The sequence below is a fragment of the Mugil cephalus genome, chromosome 15, assembly GCF_022458985.1.
Source record: "Mugil cephalus isolate CIBA_MC_2020 chromosome 15, CIBA_Mcephalus_1.1, whole genome shotgun sequence".
Taxonomy (NCBI): Eukaryota; Metazoa; Chordata; class Actinopteri; order Mugiliformes; family Mugilidae; genus Mugil; species Mugil cephalus.
The window spans coordinates 13,140,146-13,160,346 of NC_061784.1; the positions used below are offsets into that span (position 1 = coordinate 13,140,146).

At 41.3% G+C, this 20,201-nt stretch overlaps 1 protein-coding gene across 1 annotated transcript in view; it reads left to right on the forward strand.

The window, feature by feature from the left end:
- The first annotated feature begins 4,493 nt into the window (after positions 1-4,493).
- rxfp2a (relaxin family peptide receptor 2a) overlaps positions 4,494-20,201 on the forward strand; it is a 50,990-nt gene continuing 35,282 nt past the window's right edge. Inside the window, exons 1-4 of the mRNA XM_047606140.1 lie at positions 4,494-4,814; positions 11,801-11,944; positions 18,340-18,423; positions 19,274-19,379. Coding sequence (XP_047462096.1) covers positions 4,760-4,814; positions 11,801-11,944; positions 18,340-18,423; positions 19,274-19,379 — 389 coding nt within the window. The 5' untranslated portion in view covers positions 4,494-4,759. The remainder of the gene's footprint in view (positions 4,815-11,800; positions 11,945-18,339; positions 18,424-19,273; positions 19,380-20,201) is intronic.

Consider the following 20,201-nt stretch of genomic DNA (forward strand, 5'->3'; position numbering starts at 1 on the left):
CGTTCACCAGATGGATTCAAACACAGCTCCAAGTGAATGCTAATGTTGCCATGTGTCTGCTGAATAGGCAAGTACAACAGTTGCACGCTGGAACAACTATATGTCAGAGTTTAGAGCTTACTCCGCGCATTTCAAGTGGCTGGAGAATCAACAGCGCGTAGGTTTAAGCGTTTTGATGATCTGATAGTACGGAACCTTTTGATGTATAGCACAACTGTGCGCTGAGTGAGAAGGCACACATTTCACAGGGTACATTTCTATCTCCAGGCTCCTTGGTGAGACTGAAAAATAAAGGCACTAGAAAAAGAACAACTGTTGCTTCATCGTGACAACCAGGGAAATGGTGCACTGCGCCAACTCATTTCTCCTTTATTGGGTAATGCTGCAGGAAATAGCCCAGCCTGTATAAATAATAATAATAAAAAAACATAAAGGCTTCTTTTTTCTTAACGTTGTTGACATATTGAAACTCATATCTTTAAGTGTTTCTCAAGTTGTCGAGTACATGATAATATAACAGTCTTCGCGGGTGTAATTTGCTCCTGAACCCGCTTACCTCAACCACCCACAACTTCTTAAAACCCTGTAACTTGAAAATGCCCTCCCTTCCCAAGATTATCCCCTCTCCCAATATCTCAAATCGGTTTTGTCTTTCTCTCTCTGGAGTCTCTCGTCTCCTTCTGTACCGCTTTCCTTGGCACTCAACTTTCCTTTGTTTACCTGCGCATAAAAACAACAGCTGTAATTTTAGATAACCGAAATGAAAATGACAATCAACTTCACTGTCACCATCTGAGTTTAGTGCAGAGGAATCTGTGGTCTGATTAAATTATATAGGGACTGTATGCTGAAACATCAAAGCCAAATCAGATGATGCTTTTTTTTTCCTGATGAAATTATCTCTGTGCCACAGACTGCTGCCGTCTTTGTCTATACTCCCAGTTCAATACTCTGAAAGTAGGAGCTCATTATACCTACTGTCGTTCTTCAAATCCTGAAACTCTTCAATTAAGAGCAAACTTCTTGTCTTTCGTTAAAGTGGCCGCTGTAAACCGGAGTAAATCGAAGTTATTGCACTTCCACGGCTGTTGGTTACGGCCAATGAACCTAACACCCAAGACAGAGACACAGATAAAAGACTTAATGTACAGCAAACTAAAAAAAAAAAAAACTTTCGCAGTTAGTGTCACTTTTATTAGGGTCACTCATCACTAATTCAATCGAATTTAATACACAGTTTGACAGGAAATGGTGATTGCAAGTTCGTTTTTTGAAAATCACTCAATCGTATCCAAATAGCATCGACTGTGTGACACCGTCAGTGAGTTTAAGATTAGCTCTGGCTAATGGCTCTGGCAGAAGGATAACAGCTGGAGGTGGTTTGCTAAGCGCACAAGGCTTGTGATTTCGCGCAACAATGTCTCCACAGACGCTCATTTCCAAACGCTGTAAATGGACCGTCGGGCTCAGTCAACATTTTGTGATGACTAATGACTCAGACATTTATTTGAAATAAAATCGCCAGCTTAAGATGAACATTGGCATCTTTTAGTTGATTTAGTAGTGAGCATCTGACACCCGTGTGTATCCGCATGCTTGTGCTTGATTAAGGTGTTGGTTTAATTGTTCTATATGTACTGTACTATGTATCAATATCTTTTTATTATTAATTTTATTTATTATAATACTAACCAGATTCTGTTTCCAGACACCACAGGACACTCTCAGATGGCCCATGTCCATTCTCTGATGAGTCACACCTGAAGGTGGTCATAATGTTATGCATGATCAGAGTAAATATGTATCTTGCGGCTCTTTGTATGCAAGTATGGTGTGTTAGGTTTGCACCTAAACCCAGCTCTTATCGATCACTTCACATTCTCACTCCAGTAAATCCTATTTCTCCATTTCTTGTGACTTTTTCTTCTGTGGAGCTAAATCCGTATATCATATCATCAAATACAGAAATGGCACTTAAACCCGTTAAAACACGCCAATAAAGGTATTTATGAGATACAGAAACCTGAAAAGGAAAATGCATTTGTACTTGGCCTGGAAAGCGGCACAGAGAGATTAAATGGAGATAGTATAAACGGGTTCAAGCATTTAAAAGGCAAAAGTCTTCGGTTACCGTCCAATAGAGCTCAACCCTGTGAGCGATAATAACTGAAATTCACTAAGGACACTTGTACTTGGACCACATCCACATGTTCCATTTTTTTTTGACTGTGGCTAAATCTTTGCCCCCCCCCCCCCCCCCCCCCCCCCCCCCCCCCCCCCCGACAAAAAAATGCTAATCCCCGTAATAAATCCAGGTGTCAGCATTGTTTGCCTCTGTGCTCTTCCCTGTGAATTTATGTGTTCTTGGTGCTTAAGGTAGTTTTATTTTTAGGTGTATTAGTGGATTACTCCTCTTAAAGGAATGACAACTCATTTAAAGACAAAATAATGGAAATAGTTTGACTTCTTTTGGAAGTTTTTGGTTTGTTGAGAACAAAAATGAGACTGAATGTCATAGCCATAATGCTGCAGACAGGAGAGCGTCATGTGATGGACTGGCTCACAATTTTGCAGCTGTAACTTCATAGTCATTAACACACTGACTGAGCGTGATGTCAGTCCTGTTTAAGTCCTCGTGGGTCTTCATTTGTCAAACAAAGACTTGCTCAGGCACTAAATAAACACGTATTTGCTGCTGTCGTTTCCACTTACTGAGCACAGGTGTCTGTCCAGACAAACAGCTGAAACTCTCCGTCCTAGGGACAGACGATCTAACAGCAGAACGACTGCAGCGTGGACGGACGCAGCATTTTTATTTCACACTTTCACATGTGTCACGGAAATGATGAGCAAAAAAACTGAACAAGAATCCACAAAATCTGTGTATGCTGTGTGTATCTAGGTCACCTACTGTCCCTCGCTGGCCTGTCACTTAGGTTGTGGCATGTTGACGCCAGGCAGTCAGATGTGTCGCATTGTCCTGTGAGTAGTTTTCTTTACTTGAGGACATTGAGGTTTTTTGAAAGGTGAAATTCCAGATGACAGTAAACGTTCATTTATTTTTTTTTTTTACATTTTATATTGTGGCGTGTGCTCATCTCAACCTCACATGTTAAACACGTGGCCACTCTCTTTAAAGGCATCGTCACAGTCCCCATTTACACCTGCCATGTATGTGTGACAGTGTTAGATGCCATTAAAGTACATGTTGAACTGATCGTGGTCTGATGGGCCAAGTTGAAATGCAATCATGTTGCAAATTCAAAAACAACAACTGTGTGGGAGGAAACACGGTACCTAATTGAGTGCGACTGTTCCAAACAAGCGAGGCAGCAGCCACACAAAACCCAAAACAGTCTCCAACTTTGGATGTTGCTCAAAACACTGGTGTATGCAGAGAATAAAGTAACACATTGTGCGTTTTTTTTTTTTTTTTCCTTTTGCTTTGGACCAATGTAAAAGAGAGGAGAATGTGAGGGTTGGGCTCACATCCACACATATGGCCAATTCAGGATCACCAGCCTAACATTTACGAGGTAGCCAGAGCAGCAGGACAAAACCCAGACAGTCGCAGGAAGAACATCCAAACTCCACACAGAAAGGAGACATATCTGAATAGTATGTGCAAATGTGGTCTCTGCTGCGAAGCAAACCAACAGAGTGGTTCAGGTTTGTCAGTGTGACGGGTGCCAACGGACATCGCTAGCTGTCATACGTGTCTCATATTTATACAGTATGTTTTCAACAGATGTATAATTTCTTTATTTTTTTTAGACGTCAGAGGGCCTAGGCAACTATCAAAAACAAATCGGTTTCTCCGTCTAATTTAACACGCATGTAAACGTGCACGTGTTTGTCCTGTGAATGTGTCCTGTGTGATTGTATGATCTATTTGCTCTTGGTTGCCACGATTTTTTTTATACCTTATAATGGTTGCCCTGTTCTTTTTACAACTCATTAGTTATTTTTTAACTTTATTATACCTGCTGTTTGCACAGTCAGGAGTTGTTTGAATTTCCTTTCACTGCTGCTATAACTCTACACTATGTACACGGCAAATAATAATAATAAAAAAAACAACCTGAACCTTGATTTCTTTTTTGTGCATCTTCCTTTTTTTGTGTGTGTGTCTTCCTTTTTTTGTCTTTTACCGTCTCTCTTTCTATTTTCAAAAATACTTCCCATTGACAGATCCCTGCTGGCTAGGGCGACGAGGCCTCACAATGTTGGTACCAGAAGTTGACCCCTCAAGACGTGTATATGAGCGCGTGTGTGTCCTGCTCTTATAGCGATGGGAACAGCAACAATAAATTAAACGGAATTTAGCTAGTTGTGTGTGTGCGTGCGTGCGTGCGTGTGCATGTGTGTGTGTGTGTGTGTGTGTGTGTGTGTGTGTGTGTGTGTGTGTGTGTGTGTGTGTGGAGAGAGAGAGAGAGAGAGAGAGGGAGAGGGAGAGGGAAGAGACTCCGGTGAGCTCCGGGAAGTCCAGTGTGCTTTCGGGATGTCATAATGCCACTGTCTTTGCGCACCGGCTCTGTTTTTCACTCTGCAGGTCCAACTTGTTCCTTCCGCGCGGTAGTTTCTTTTTCCGGTCGATGCTAAATGCGCGGCATCGGGTTTGCTCTGAAGCATCGGAGGGACTGGGACTTGTGAGATTTATCTGTCGACCGGCAGGTCTCCACCGTGGAAAACACGCTTTAATCGGAGTCTCTCTTCAGCCAGAGCGTCTTGAGCGCAGGGAAAACTTCCGATCCTCGGGATGGACGTACCTGTCATCGTTTTACTCATCCACCTGGCACACACTCACATCCAAGGTAAAGAAAAATGCAGAGGTGCGAGGTTGCATGTTGTAGACAGATGAAAGGGAATGTTTATCGTTGCGAATTAAGTATTTCGTTTTCTTTTTTTGTTATATTTATTCTTCATATTATAATTAATTATGCCGTTAAATTTATTTATTTTATTTTATATTGTGGCCGACAAGGTCATTTTTAATTTAAAGTTGGTGTTGCTGCGCACACACGCAGCCCTGAGGAGCAAATTTGAGCTCACGCAACGTGTTCAGGGTGATTTTGTGAATGAGCACCGGCTGTAAACGGATAATGAACGGGGCAACGTCTGCCCTCCTGCGCAGACGGAGGTGGAGAGGCATGAAATAGGCTGAGGGGCTGTTAATTTTGGTGTGACCACTTTCCTCCAAAAGGCAGAAGGAGCACGGCCCACGGGGTTTAGGGTGATTTTACAGGATTGAAAGTATTAAAGTATTAATAATTGATCACTGGATGAGATCAGCCTCGAGATTATTTCACAATAATTGTTTCACAATTTACTTCCTTTTAACGCCATATTTGAAACCCCTGTCGTTTGTTTAGATGTTGACGTTGGACTGGATTTTGGAGGTGGCTGAGCAGGGCCGAGCTGTTGGACATTGTAATAAAAATCCAATATCAAGTTCATGTCTTATTCATTCACATTGCTCATGCCGACTCACATTTCTTCCAGCACCTCCCGTCTTGTGACTCATGCTCAGATCTCCTATTGTATGTGTGTTGAATGGGGTTTTATGTTGACTCCTTCAAAAGGAGTCAACATGAGGTAAAAGGAGTCCACTTGTGTGTGTTTTACATAATAAGTGATGATCTCCTTTGAAAAATCAGGGTATGTCTGTGGAATTCGCTGTGATTTGATTCCCACAAAGCCTTTGCTCGACTTATAAAACTTTATTTTATTGCTTTTGACACCTCTGGTCACAGTCGCCATTCAACATTGATAAAATATACAAATATCAAAGGCCTTGGATTTTATGTAAATATAATTGGAAGTAAAAAAAAGTTACAGAGAAAACATGAAGGCATTGACGCACTCTAAGAGCACACCACATCTAAGAGCCTGTTTTTTTTTCTTGTTTTTTTTTCTGTAACCTCTCATTGTTTTAACCTTTAAAGGAAAATGTTCAATCTCGGAATAATCCAGTCACGTAACAAACGCATTGACATTTTCTGCAACTTGCTGATGGATGGCAATGAGTGGGAGGCCGCTGCAATCAGCTCGGTCCCCTCCATGTACATACGAGCTCATGTGTTCAGAGAGTAATCCCCGCAGACAGCACAACATGCATCGAAGATTCCTCATCTCCGTCAGTCAGAACTGGCACCTTTTTCCGTCTTTTATTTAGTTTAATCACCTTCAGGCATGTTCCAGTTAGGGGCTTTAGAGGATTTTGAGATTTTGCCAGTCCCTGGAAGTCCTTCAAAGTGAAGACTCACTTCCAATTTAAGTTATGGCGAGTCATTTAATTTAAACAGTGGAACCGTTCGTCATCAGTTTGTGGGACATAAGTGGGCAAAGCAGTGTGTCCCACAGTCCCGGCTGTGACGAGCACTCAGGTGTTGTGCAGATGCGTTCTGACTGGAGTGTCTTTGTTCTTGTCTTCTGTGTCCAGGTGGGAAAGTGTCAAACTGAATCTGGTCTTTAGGTGTTTGGGGAAGAGATTCTCTCTTATTATTGTCTCAGCGTGGGTGGAAACGTTGCCAGACAATCTTAATAACCCGTTGCTTGAGTGAAACAGCCTGTATCAGTTTATATCCCAAAGAATGGAAATGATCACCTGGTCTCTCACAAACTAGTGTCTTTTGCGCTCGATACAGAGGGAGAGTCGTATTACCCGGCTCCATCTATAGTAAAGGAAAGTGACGGCAATAATAGGTTGAACGTTCACACACTGAAAAGATCAGCGGCTGCTGTTGATGTTGTGTCACAGACGATTTTTTTTATGTAGCCAGTTAGTGTTTTCTGACCAGAACACATGTTGTGAAATGCATCATTGAGCTGTGAAATCGCTATTGTATTTTTTTTTCCCCCCTCATGTTTGAATTTACTTTTAGGAATGCGCATTACTTCCACGCCTGTTTTACACATTGACAGGATTGCACCAAATGCAGCTTCAGGCATCAGTACAGTTTAAAACCACATGCAAGGGAAGCACTTAGATCTAAGTAAAAGTAGGTAGAATCTGCCTTTTTAATGTTTGACCGAGTGTTACAGTATCATTTCGACTTTTTGCTGTTTTATGTAAAAAATTCACAATTTCCATCCTCATATTTGAAAAACTTCTTATTTTATTGTATTATTTTTTTTTAATCTTGCAATATGTTTGAAGCTGACAGTCCAGTTCCAGTTTAACTACCACTAAGCTGCAAGACTGTCAGCAATGCCTGTAACCACTGCAGAGTTAAATAAGTAAATAAATTAAATAGATTTTTAAATATGAAGGAAGCAATAGGCTCAAAATTAGATTATTGGAACTTACTGTAACAGCACTGTCCCCTGTGTTTTTGCTGAGAAACACAAAAATCAGAACTTTATTTTTTAATCATAATAAATGATGCAGTTTACATGGAGCATCGAAATGACACACTGAGAAAAATGAGTGCTGTGTCATGTGCTACTATTTTCTGCAATACCACAATATTACCCATGAAGCAAACATCTCAGCGAACATACTCTTAAATGGGCAACATGTTAAATGATTGAATTACCACAACAGATGCAAACGCGGTGGCTCAGCAGAATGAGCTCAAGCTGATTTTGCTCATTTTTTACGCTGTCTGGCGGCTCCGTTTGCAATCCATTGTACGTTGCATCTTTGGATAAATCCTTTCAAGGTCCTAATCTGCTGTGAATAATGTACTGCAATCTTCAGATGAAGACAGTGGGGGGAAATTAAAATCCTCCATGAAGAGCAAGTTCTTAAGGTGACGTTCACTGCAGTGTCTTTTGTTCCGTCGGGCTGTTTTTCCAGATTAATGACCTTATTACGAGGAATGTGGTTTCCTTTTGTCTAGTCAGCTTGGTGGTTCATGTTAACACTGCTCATAATCATAACTATGTCCTCACTCACGTTTGTTGATGTGCTAGTATTGAACTCTGCGTTTGAAGTTAAACGGATGCTGGGAGGGTGGATCGGGGAGGGGTGGGGGTGGGAGGAAATTGTTCAGTTTTAGTTTTGAGGCTTTTTACAATGTCTTAATTGAACGGTGTGGGAACAGTGTGGGAACTTCAGGCCAGTGAGTGCCAGTGAATTCCTCAGGGTTTAATGCCAATTACTATACGAATAATAATAATGAATTCAGATGGTATTTGTGTATTACAACTTGATTGATCGCTGATAGATTTGGGAAGTCATTGCAGAGCTTCAGATTACACCACAAAGTTGCTTTGTTCTGAAGATTACTCCGTGTTCTTTCCCTTCGTGTACATCATGTACCAGTTGTTATGTGCATGGATTAGTGGATTATTGTGTAGATGCAACACGACTGTGGTCAATGTGCCGTGACTCCTGCCACTCTTGCTGTATTACAATCAAAGGGGAACGGCTTTTCAAACCTTCATGAGAGATCTACCAAGAGTGACGTTTCTAAATGAACTTGGAGGCAGCTACTCCGGCTCCTCCTGTCTCTGGGTAGCCTTGAAGTTTATTTCATCTCCAACTTTAATGTTGTGCTTCTCACTTGTCTCACACTTGAGGGTGAACCGACCCACAGGCAGGTGTTTTCTGCAAAAAACCTGCAAAGCCCCACCGTGCACTCCCTGCTCGGCACCAAATGGCAGACACACTTAATGACTAACTAACGTAATAGACAACTTAACCCTTTATGGTGCGATACTTCTATGTGCATTTTAAATTGCATCCCTTGTGCCTCTCAGTGAGGCTGAGAAGCATGTGGTTTTCACCCACCCAATCAGAAGATCAAGGAAACAGTCTCAGGTCAAATGTGGTATTCAAGGTCCACATCTGCACGAACACTGAGCATAACTGATTTATTAGGTACAACAAAGACGTGGCCTAGTGTTATCTAATGTGACAATGTGTATGTTGACAAGTGCCTGAATTGGCACTTAATGTTCTAATGGTCTAAATAGATATGTTTACATTTGTTTACACATAAGGGCAAGGAACCATATATGGTTATTTGAAATTTTGAAATATTTCAGTGAGTACCCTGTAAAGGGTTAAAGTTTTTCTCTTCAGGACCCATAAACCTTATGCAAAGGAGAGGAGACACAAAGACAGACAGGATTAGATATTTTTCTGGGCATTCGTTCAACAATGCTGCATTACATGTTGCTTCCATCAGTTTTAACCATTGATTTAATAGATTAATAATTTATTTTCTCCATGCCGTCAGCAGCAGCACTGGCCCACTTGATAACCTTACTATTCCTACTATTCCTACTCGGTCCCACCCTAGTGATTCTCAGTCTAGTGAACGTCAGTAGCCGGTTCCCATCATTGGGAGTCAATTGATATGGGAACGATGCTTATTATTTTTTTTTTTTTTGTTGTTGTTGTTGTTGTTGTTGTCTTTTGTGTCATCAGCGCACCATTGTTAAACAATTGACATGATGTAATTCCATTAGTAATTTCATTTACGCTGTACACAATTTACACAATTTGGTAGTAAATTAATTCAAGACAGATTTTTGGTGATTTCTTGGAAAACAGCTTGTGAAAGAAGGACCCTTTAGTTCTGTTTTTATTTGGTGTCACGAGGAAGGACCTTTAGCTTTGCTGGCAAAAAAATAAATAAAAAATATAATGAGGGATATGTTTCTGGCTCGTTAAACCAGCCAGTGACTTGACGTGCTGCAGTAAATGAACCTCTTTATGCCATGCAAGAGGTCTTGAGGCAGACTCGTGTTTTCAACAGAAATTGTGAAAAGCTGTGACACATTTTTGATTGTAAGGTTCTTGTGGAAGCCAGTTCATGAGTTTTGTATGTGGCATATGGGTACAGATTAAATAGTAAAACACTAATCAGCATGATATTTATATATATATAGGATATATATAGGCTCAACTCAACTTTATTTATAGAGTACTTTAAAAAGGGCCACAGCTAAAACAAAGTGCTGCATGTGTATAAAATAAGAACATGAGACATAAAACAAACAATTCAAAAACAGTAAAACAATAAAAGCAATAAAATCAGTAAAACAATAAAAACAACACTAAAAGCAGCAAACAAGAGCTGGTTTCGTGCTGTTTTTTTTTTTTATAAAGAAAGTTTTAAAAATGAATAGTAAGGGGGGGCTTGTCGGATGTGCAGTGGTAGCTTGTTCCATAGTTTGGGAGCAGCAATAGAAAAAGCTCTGTATCCTCTGAGCTTCTGCCTAGACCTCGGTACCTCCAGGGGCAGATGATCAGCTGACCTGAGACACCGAGCAGAAGTGGTGGATAAGGATGGAGAAGCTCAGAGACGCCATTTAAAGATTTAAAAGCAAATAAAATAATCCTAAAATGGACCCTAAAATGCACAGGCAGCCGGTGGAGGGAGGCCAGAATCGGAGTTGTGTGCTCCCTCTTACGTACCAGGACCAAGCATCCACATTCTGGACCAGCTGGAGACGTGCGAGGGAGGACTGGCTGATAAAGTGTAAAGAATAAAGTGTGTTACAGTAATTCATCTGAGATGAAATGGAGGTATGGATTACTGTCTCAAAGTGCTGATGTGCAAGAAAGGGCTTCACTTTTGCCAGTCGCCTAAGGTGAAAAAAGCTAGATTTAACCACTGCACCAATTTGCCGATCCAATTTAAAATCCCTGTCCATCTTAAACCACGTATGAGAGTGCGTGAATAACATGAAACAAATCAAATCAAGAGAGGTTCACAAGCCACTGACCAACCCATCACTTCGTTTCGTTCATCAAACTTAAAAAGTTAAAGCTCCAGGTTAATATCTCATGCTTGGTGGAGGCATCCTTCTTCTCGTTTGCACAATATTTGACATCGTCAAAGCAGTGGACAGAGATGAATATGCTTTCTCAAAGGGAACCCAGAGCAGAAATTATGAAAAGGCACGTCCTAATTGAACCTTGTGGAACCCCATATGACCACAGGTCGGAGCAGGACTCAGAAACACTAAGGCTTACGCACAAAGTCCTGGCTGCCAGATAAGATGTGAACCAGTCCAGAGCACTACCACAAATGTCCACCAGGTGTTGTAACCAAGCCACTAAAAGGAAGCTATAAGTTGTTGCTAGCTGTCAGGCTGTCATTGTTAACTTTGCGAGATGCTGCGTAGCACTGACTTTGCAAACAACTGACGTGGACAGTGGACATGAGAAGATGGACAAGAATGTATCAATAGTTTTCAACTACACTGTGACCCATGAAGTTGGAATAAAATACACATATATATATATTTTTGCCTCTTCTCATGAAGTGATTGTGATAATGCGATTTGTATAAACAGGAACAAAAAGAGGAAAGTGCCTGGAAACCAATTTATTACAACTTTATGGGCGAAAAGTGTATTTAGTGTATGTTTTTTGTCACAATGCTGGAAAACTGACCTTTGTTCTCTAGTTGGAGCATAATTTAGTTTTGCTTATCAATTTAGCTAAATTTGGCTATCCTGTCTATAGCATTAAAATGTGAGATAATGGTTTAAACACATCATAGTATATAGGCCCTTCTTAAAACTTTTCTTCTTTGGCATTTGATTTAGTTTGAGAGCTGCTTCTTTGAATTGTGATTTTAGTGTATTTTAATCTAGTAGTTTTAATCCAGCATTTTCTCCCTTTATTTACTTTGTTTTCATGCTGGCTCTGTGTTTATATGTTTTGTATATTTTTATATACTTTTACTGCTCTACACAGCACTTTGGTCGACATTAAATGTTCTTTGGAAATACATTGACAGTAATGACAAAATACATGGCAGTTGTATATTTTTTTATTTTCTATTCCTATGTCTCAGGCAGATAAATGATGAATTTCCCCATGTCTGTCCCTCAGCTCTGGTGGCCAGCAGAGTGGACGTGGATGTTAGATGCCCCCTTGGCCATTTCCCATGTGGGAACGTGAGCGAATGCCTCCCTCAAGCTCTACAGTGTAACGGACACACAGACTGTCCCAACGGAGCCGACGAGAGTCGATGTGGTAAGTAAGAGTGTGTGTGTCTATAAACTGCAACTCTGGTGGTAAACACGGAATGCATCAGTTTACTCCAAAAGATAAGTAATACGTTTTTGTCTCTGTTCTGCTACGTCATTTTGTGATTGTCAATTACTCCCACCCAAATGAGATCAGTGCTGGCCATCCCTCTGCTACTCATAAAATCTATTTCCAGTTCTCACGGGTTCCTCAGAGCAGCAAACAGACAAAGTTCAGACTGAAAAAACAAAAACAAAAACAAAAAAGCTTCACAAATTAATTTTCGTTATCAAATGTCATAGCTCATGCCTTTGCAGCTTCTTCTTCTCTCTTTCTCTTTCTTTCTTTCATTCTCTTTTTTTTTTACAAATTAGCCTCAGGATTTGCAGCATAAAGGAGCTTTATTGTTTCCATGCAAGGGAGCAAAAAAAAAAATACAAAAAAAGAGACTTGACAAAAATAGAAAGTGCTGAAAGTTAAAAATAATTGTTATGTATGCGATCTCGAGTCTTTTTTCACAAGGACCTGAATCACATTGTGTCCTCATTTCCGACAAATGAACAGGCCTCTCTGAGGTGAGGACGACTTTTCAAACGAACTGGGTGTAACGGAGGTGTAATTTCTGCTACTCAAAACTAGCTCACGTTTTTTTTTTTTTTTTTGATGCAGCTGAAACTCAGGGTAATTCATGACCTCATTTACAAATTTTAAAATTTCATCAGAACCCTTTGAAAGACGTTGGGATTCCGTGGACGTTCTGCGTAGAGTGGTTTGAGATATCAAACACAGAGGAAAGCGGACTTCCCGGAGATGCTGAGGAGATTTGACAGATGCTGCACATTGTGGACTCCTCGGTGGATTAATGAGTCCTTCACTGACAACACTAAACCAAGGTTTCAGCAAGTAGCCTTAAGCAACCTCCTGGAGATCCCTTCGTTTATTATAAAGACGTACTGGGAGCTATGAATGTCATGATTCAGCAGCAAAGGAAGCATATTTTGCGTAATTGATTGTTAAGGATACGTATCTGTGCAGTCAGCCCACGGTTGAGCAAGAACGACTTTCCTGCCAAGTGGTCACGGTGTAATCCTAAGGGGCAGCTCGCAATGCATGTCAGATTAAGTTCACTAAAGCTGCGATCGAATCATTTGATACTTTGTGCATACTGTTGGCTTAAAGAGCAGCTGCTAGTGTTGTTATCCACGCATTGCTGTTGCTGTGTGCACTGATGAAAGGTCAACAAATTAACGCTGGTGAACAGCATTACCTCCATCCTTCAAGGAAAGAAAAAGGTATTTAGTGTAGGGTTTCTACTTAGTTGAATAGCAGTAGTAATCTTTTTCAAAATGGCCACCGGGAACACGATGGTCTGCGAGACACAGTGTACAGACAGGGACGGCATCATCCATTGTGTTGCCACAATTAGGACATGTGCAAAACAAAACCTGTATCTCTCCTTTGAATTTGGGAAGGTTTTGGGGAAAGACTTCATCTTTACCGTGTTCTGTAGGGACCTAATTCTATCTGCAACTTATAGTAATGATATCATGGATTCAGAGTGCACATGGCAAAACAAGATCTAGTTTAAAAGCTCTCAAAGGTATCCTTTAATCAAAGCCACCTGCACTCAATTGATCATGCTTTTTTAGCAGATGCTCACAGCAGTCTTGGTTATAGTAGATATAGCAAAGAAAGAAAGGTAGAGGTTTCCGATTTTCACTTGGCATTGTATTAATTAGTAAAACCAGTTGTGCTTACTTTTGAGAAGCAACAGTAACATATCCTATTACTCGATATCTACTTGGCTAGCAATACAAAGGCTTAGGTCAAATGATTTTATTAAATAATTAGAGCCAGAGCTCCAGAGAGCCAGAATGTTAAGCAATATCTAATATGACACATGCACAAACATGGTAGCAGAAGCAGTTCTTTTATCCTCCTGTGGGCTTCCAGACCCGCTGGAGCCTTGCTCGCCTGTAACCTCTCAGGATCTCTGGAGTATATGAGCCACTGGAAAAAAAAAAAAAAAAAAAACTCCTTGTCACACTCTGTACTCTCTACAACTGTGAACTAAGTGAAACGGAGAAAGGAGACTGGGCGCTTGGACAGAGTATCACTGACAGCCTGGGCAGCGTCGGAAAAAGATGGAGGTGAACAAGAGCCAAACTGATTTCCCACTTTCGCATTGTCATTCAGTGCCGAGCTCTTTATCTATTGGATTTGATGCTCTTTGGAAAAAAAAATAATATATATATATTTTTTAGCTTTCTATATGAGAAACACTTTGGGGAATCTTGTAATAAAACCAGTGACATTTTGAAAAACTGGAGGTTTCTAATTCCATGTAAATAATATTTTAATTTAATAGTAGATAAAACAGAGTCATTAACTTGAGTTATTGTAGCACAAGGCAGCATCTGAATGTGCCATATTGAAATACTGTATAGCACCCAGTTCCTTTTTAATTATAGTAATTATGAGATATGATCATTATCCACGCTCAAATATTTATTCGAGTTCTCGTTGCACATTGTTGTTCGCATTTCTTTGTAATAAAGTGAAGATCAAAGTAATAAACATTTACCTAACACTCTTAATTTTCTGCAGGGTAAACACAGATCGAGAAGCAGTCTGGTTATGTTTGCGCCTTCTTGCCACCAATTGGAAAACATCCCCGTGCTGCATTAGTTCACCTCCTCTCCGTCCTCTGCCCTCACTGCCACGCCATGCGACATTGCCATAATAACAAGGGCTTTTAGAAAAGCAGTTCACCTGAAACAGCTGGCACCATGCTGTTCGGCAGAGTGCTATACATCACCTTCACGCCTCGTCTCGTCACCTCTTGTCCTTTAAGACAAACATTTTGCGCGGTGTCGACAACGCTGCAAGACTTGTGTCTGCGAGATGTCTGATTTTTGAGCATTGTTCATTTTTGGGTCTAACTTACACTGCCAAAGATATGTACATTACAGAACGGTACAACTCTCAGCCATAACCACTGAATATCTGTTCTTTCAGTGGCTCCCGATCGTTTCTCTGTGAAGCCCTTACTTACTACCATATCTAGGAAAGCTGCTATCTATTTTTGACAGTTCAGAGAATACACCAACGTAATATATGTGTAAACATTTTCAACATAATGCCAAAAACAGAACATCGTAAAAATCAGCTGTTTTAAAGAAAATCAGCTTTTTAAATGCATTTATGTTATGTTCTCCCTTCGTCATTGGATGTGGAAAATATGTGAGGCAGAAAGGGTGATTTTTCTATCTACTGACTCAGTGGCCTATGCCACTGACAAGAATGAGGGTTGAAACCCATTTTTGCAGAGGATGAAGGAGGTCCAGCGTGGACGGGATCTGCAGCACTCATGGTGACTGTTCATCTGATCATAAGTTTAAGACTGTTCCGTTCCGTTCCGTTGTCTTCCGCTTATCCGGGTCATGGGGGGAGCAGCTTCAGCAGGGAGGTCCAGACAGCCCTCTCCCTGGCCACTTCCGCCAGCTCCTCCAGAGGAATCCCCAGATGCTCCCAGGCCAGACGGGAGATGTAATCTCTCCATCCTGTTCCGGACTGACCTGAGGCCTCCTTCCAGTGGGACGTGCCTCTGACGGGAGGCGTTCCATCCTCATCAGATGCGCGAACCCCCTCAACTGACTCGTCTCAACGTGGAGCAGCAACGGTTTTACTCTGAGCTCCTCCCATGTGTCCGAGCTCCTAACTCTATCTCTAAGGTTGAACGCGGCCACCCTGAGAAGGAAACTCATTTCGGCCGCCTGCATTGGTGATCCTGTTCTTTCGGTCATTACCCAGAGTTCATGACTATAGGTGATGACACAGATCGACCGGTAAACGCTCTCTCTTCACCACGACAGACCGGTCCAATCCATCGATCTCCATGCTACCCTCACTTGTGAAAAAGATCCCGAGATACTTGAACTCCTCCAATTCAGGCAGGACCTCCTCCCCGACCAGGATAGAGCAATCCACCCTTTTCTGACTGAGGACCTCAGACTTGGAGGTGCTTCACCGCTCCAGTAAGAGCTTGAGGTCGAGGTCTGATGAAGCTGAGAGGGCCACATCATCCACAAAAAGCACAGAAGAAATCCTGTGACCACCAAAGTCGACACCCCTAACCCATTCTTAAACTTGATCAGCTGATGAATGAATTCAGTTAAATTGTTGTTTTCAATAAACTGCCTGCTCAAAATATTTGGTCTCTTTCTTCCGTTTCTTCTTTTTGCATCTTGAAGCTTTACTTTGAACCTTCTTAAGATCCAACATAAAAAAAAAACATAAAAAAAAATGCAAATTCCGATTCAAGATCCTTCCTTTTTAGTGCAGCTAGACAACGTGGGAGAACAGGTGGCAAACGATGGAAGTGAACAGGTTTCTTCCAGTCTCAAACTTCATAGAACTCGTGTGAACATCAGTAGCAATGCAAAACATGCCTCCTTTAATTGGTTTTGTAATCTGCTCCTCTTCCCCTGTCATTTGTAGTGTATATGTAGGAGCTCAGTGTGTGGCTTTTATCAATGAAATCAAAAGAAGTTTAGCTTTCCAGCGACATATTGCGTGCAGCATTTGCTCAAACTCAACTCGTGTACAGAGCTCAGCTACTGCCGTCCCGCAAACGACCCAGGGTTAAAGAAATGAAAGTCTTTGCAGGTGCGTTGAAAGCAATACTATTCGACACACAGAAGACAAGTTTTTAAATTTTCCACCCTACACGCATTTGGCCTAAGAGAGTTTTAATTTGTTTACTCCGTCTGGACGGGCTGTTAGAGAGCTAGATTAAATGGGAAATTGACAACACGCGCTGACTAAATGGGAGACTCTTCTTAATTTGACCAACATGTTTTGGCGCGGCGCCTTTGTGAAGGTGTTAATTAGCTGCCACAATTCGGATCAAGCGGCAGGACGGGCCAGGGACGGTGGCAGGCTTACTCCGTCCACCATGTCCTTCAGACTCACTGCTAGTGAGGGAAAATCAATGCAGTTTAGCTTTGAGGGGTACGGACCTGATTTATGCAGGAGAGTACTGTATTTGCTCTTTGCTCGGATGAGAGCAGAATTTAGATTGAAAGATAGGGCGGGGGTTAATGAATACCGCTGCTCATCTTAGGGGCCCATTAGATTTACAATATCAAAGCCTCTTCAAGGTCTAAAGATCAGTCAAATTATATGTGGCAGTTTTATAATGCATGCCTTTCCCTTTGAAGGTGCACTTCTGTAACAAAAGCAATAAAAAAAAGTTTGGATTTAATTTCTGGAAATGACAGAATGAAACAATTCAATTAAAAAAAAAAAAAAAAAAAAAAAAAAAACAGCCCATAGGACCTGAAAATATTCCCGTGTCACATCGGCTCATCATCAGCGATGACGCCTCTGGTGCTGGCGTTCACACAGAATGTGCCGGGTTTCTAACATATTTGACAGCTAAACTTCTGCGTAAAAGCAGTCATTACATAAAACTAATAGCTGATCATGGGTTCATTGAGACATTCATTAATATAATCCCCCTCTCTGAGGAGGAACCGTTTATGTGGATGGCTAATTCATTGAAAATAAAAGGTTGCTACGTTACTGGAATAAAAGACTCAAGCTGATGAGGTGGGAGTGCTTAATTTGACCCATTAGAGTTAGAAGTCATCGAGTTAATGAAAGATCTGACCTCAGTGGAGTGTAATCCTGCACGACAACTGTCTGAATAACCTTGTGTCAGTAAAGTGTTTGTGTTGATGACGCAGCTTGTGTTTACCAAAAACATTTGATACATTCTAATGTAATGGTCCTCCTACGGTGAAACAGCTTAAGAAAGGTGGTGATTCAACTGTGACATCGTGCTGGAGGATGTAGTTGTTGCGGTGCTGTTAAAGCTGTATTGAACACAGTTGTCGATGCAACACAGTACACAGTTCAGTAGTACGACAAATCGCAGCCAGAGTGAAAACACACCTTAATCAACAGCTTTCTTGGTTATTTTAAACTAACGCTGAACATCATAACCTCCACAGAGATTTAATGCAGGACTGTTCCGTTCTCTCTCCACTATTGTACTTTATGAACTGGCAAGTGGCCGTATCTCATATCAGATCGTCACAGTCGACAATTTTTGGAACCGGGTCCCTGCACTGATCCAATTGTTGCATCTGTCAAATCTCTTGAACCGGAGGCGAATGCCTGTGAATGTCCAGAATAACTGTACAAAAACTTGACAGAACAACAGTATCTTTTGTAGTACAAAACAACAACAACAACAACAAAAAAAACCCTTCTGAAGAAACCCCAAAACATTTTGGGGAAGCATCCAAGGCATCCAATTATCTGACAAAACAGAAAGCCTTTGTGCTGCTGACTCTGGGGTTTCTGCACAGTTCTTCTTTGTTTGGCTTTTGCAGGGGACAACATCGGCTGGGCGGACTTGTTCGGTCAGACAATACAGAATGCCAGTCCTGAGGACCAGGACCTCCCGGATGAGTGCCGTAAGTGTGTGCGCATGCTTAATTTGTGCTTATATGCCTCACTGTGTGTTGCTGTTGGCGTGTGTTCAAACATTTAACATATGAGACTTGCCAGATAATTTCTTTGCCAGATAATGTTTTGTCAGCAGTTAGCTGGTGTATGCAGGGACACACTACCCTGTTGTGACAACAATATTAATTCATCTTTTTGCACCTGCCAACAAGAGTTTTTACTGACACGCTACCAGTAGATCAGAGACATGAGGAGCTAGGAGAAGAATGGTTGCATCAGTTACAATACTGTGAGTATCTCTGGTAGTGATTTCTGCATTCTGGACAAAAGAATAAGTTAAAATGACTACACTGGGACTTTAATTATGGAATCTGATAACATGACTTATTTGTTTATATAGACACCAGCATATACCAAAGGATTTGCACTGGGTATTTATTAAGAGAGGCTGAGAGTGTGCAGAACATCCATCTTTGAGCAGGACCAGTGGCAGGGTGTGAAGGGCTGGATTCAAAAAAACTGGAGTGCATCAAGAAAGTTTAGCCCACGGGTTGATTGTTTGTTTGGCAACATATCAAAGCTGGAACTTGACTGGCAGAGGACGGGAGTCTACAATCTGCCTCTGCGGTAGAGTTGAAGCCTCATCTTTGTAGCTGCAGCAGCACTAGCTGAGGTCGGCAGGCAGCTGGTAGGGACACTCACTCCTGATTCCACCCCTGCAACTAAGCACGGCCCACACAAAAATCAATCACATCAAACGTTCTTCATTCAATGAGCCGAACGAAAAGCCGGGTTTCGTCTTCTTTAAATGTGTGAATCTTTACCGTGGGTGTAAACTGTATGTTTGTTTGTGTGTAGACTTGCAGGAGTATCCGGAGAGTTGCCACTGCATACGGACAGATGTTGCGTGCGTGAGCGTCAACCTGCAGGACGTCCCTGTGCTCTCTCCAAACGTCACCTGGCTGTAAGTGTCCACAGGCTCTGTCTGTGGTTGTGCACTGTGTACGTTGTTGTGGCGTCATGCATTTGTTCACCCAGCCGCTCTTTTGGAGTCCACTCAACTTTAAGTGTCCAAATCTAGGATGGAGACTAGAGAGGGTTTATTCTGCATTCAGACTAGCGGCTAAGGAGCCAGCAAATTACAGTTCGTTTTCATTGGAAGCAAGAAATGTGAAAACGGATGAAGGGAGTAAAGATAATTTATTCAGGGTTATAAAATATTATTGACATAAAAGGAATTCTGACCTAATTTCTGTGACTATTTCAGGTCAGTAACTGTCGCTGATACATCTCCTTTTCTAAAATTCTCCTTTTTGAAATTTATCTACCACATTACTATATACAATCACTGGCCACTTTAATAGGTACACCGTTCTACCATATATATATGGTTCCTCCTCATATATATATATATATACATGCACACACACAGAAACTCTTGGTTTGTTGGTTTCCTCTGTGGGGAGGACAGTTGGTGTACAAATCACAAACTTATGATGCCGAGCTAGGGATGGGCGGGCACTTGTTACTGTCTCCATGGAAACCTTCTTCATCCACAAGAGGGTCCTCAGAGACTAAACCAAGGCCTACAATCAGCACATCAGGCACAATGGAATATAAAAACTATTCAATATTCAATATTCTGCTTTGAAAGTAAAAAAAAAAAATGTAGAGTAATGCAGAGTTTACTTCACTCACACCACTTGAAGGAGCATTGCCGGAGGCAAGAGTAGAACTACTCTTGCATTTAATTTGCTATTTCTTGTATTTATTTAATTTCTACTTT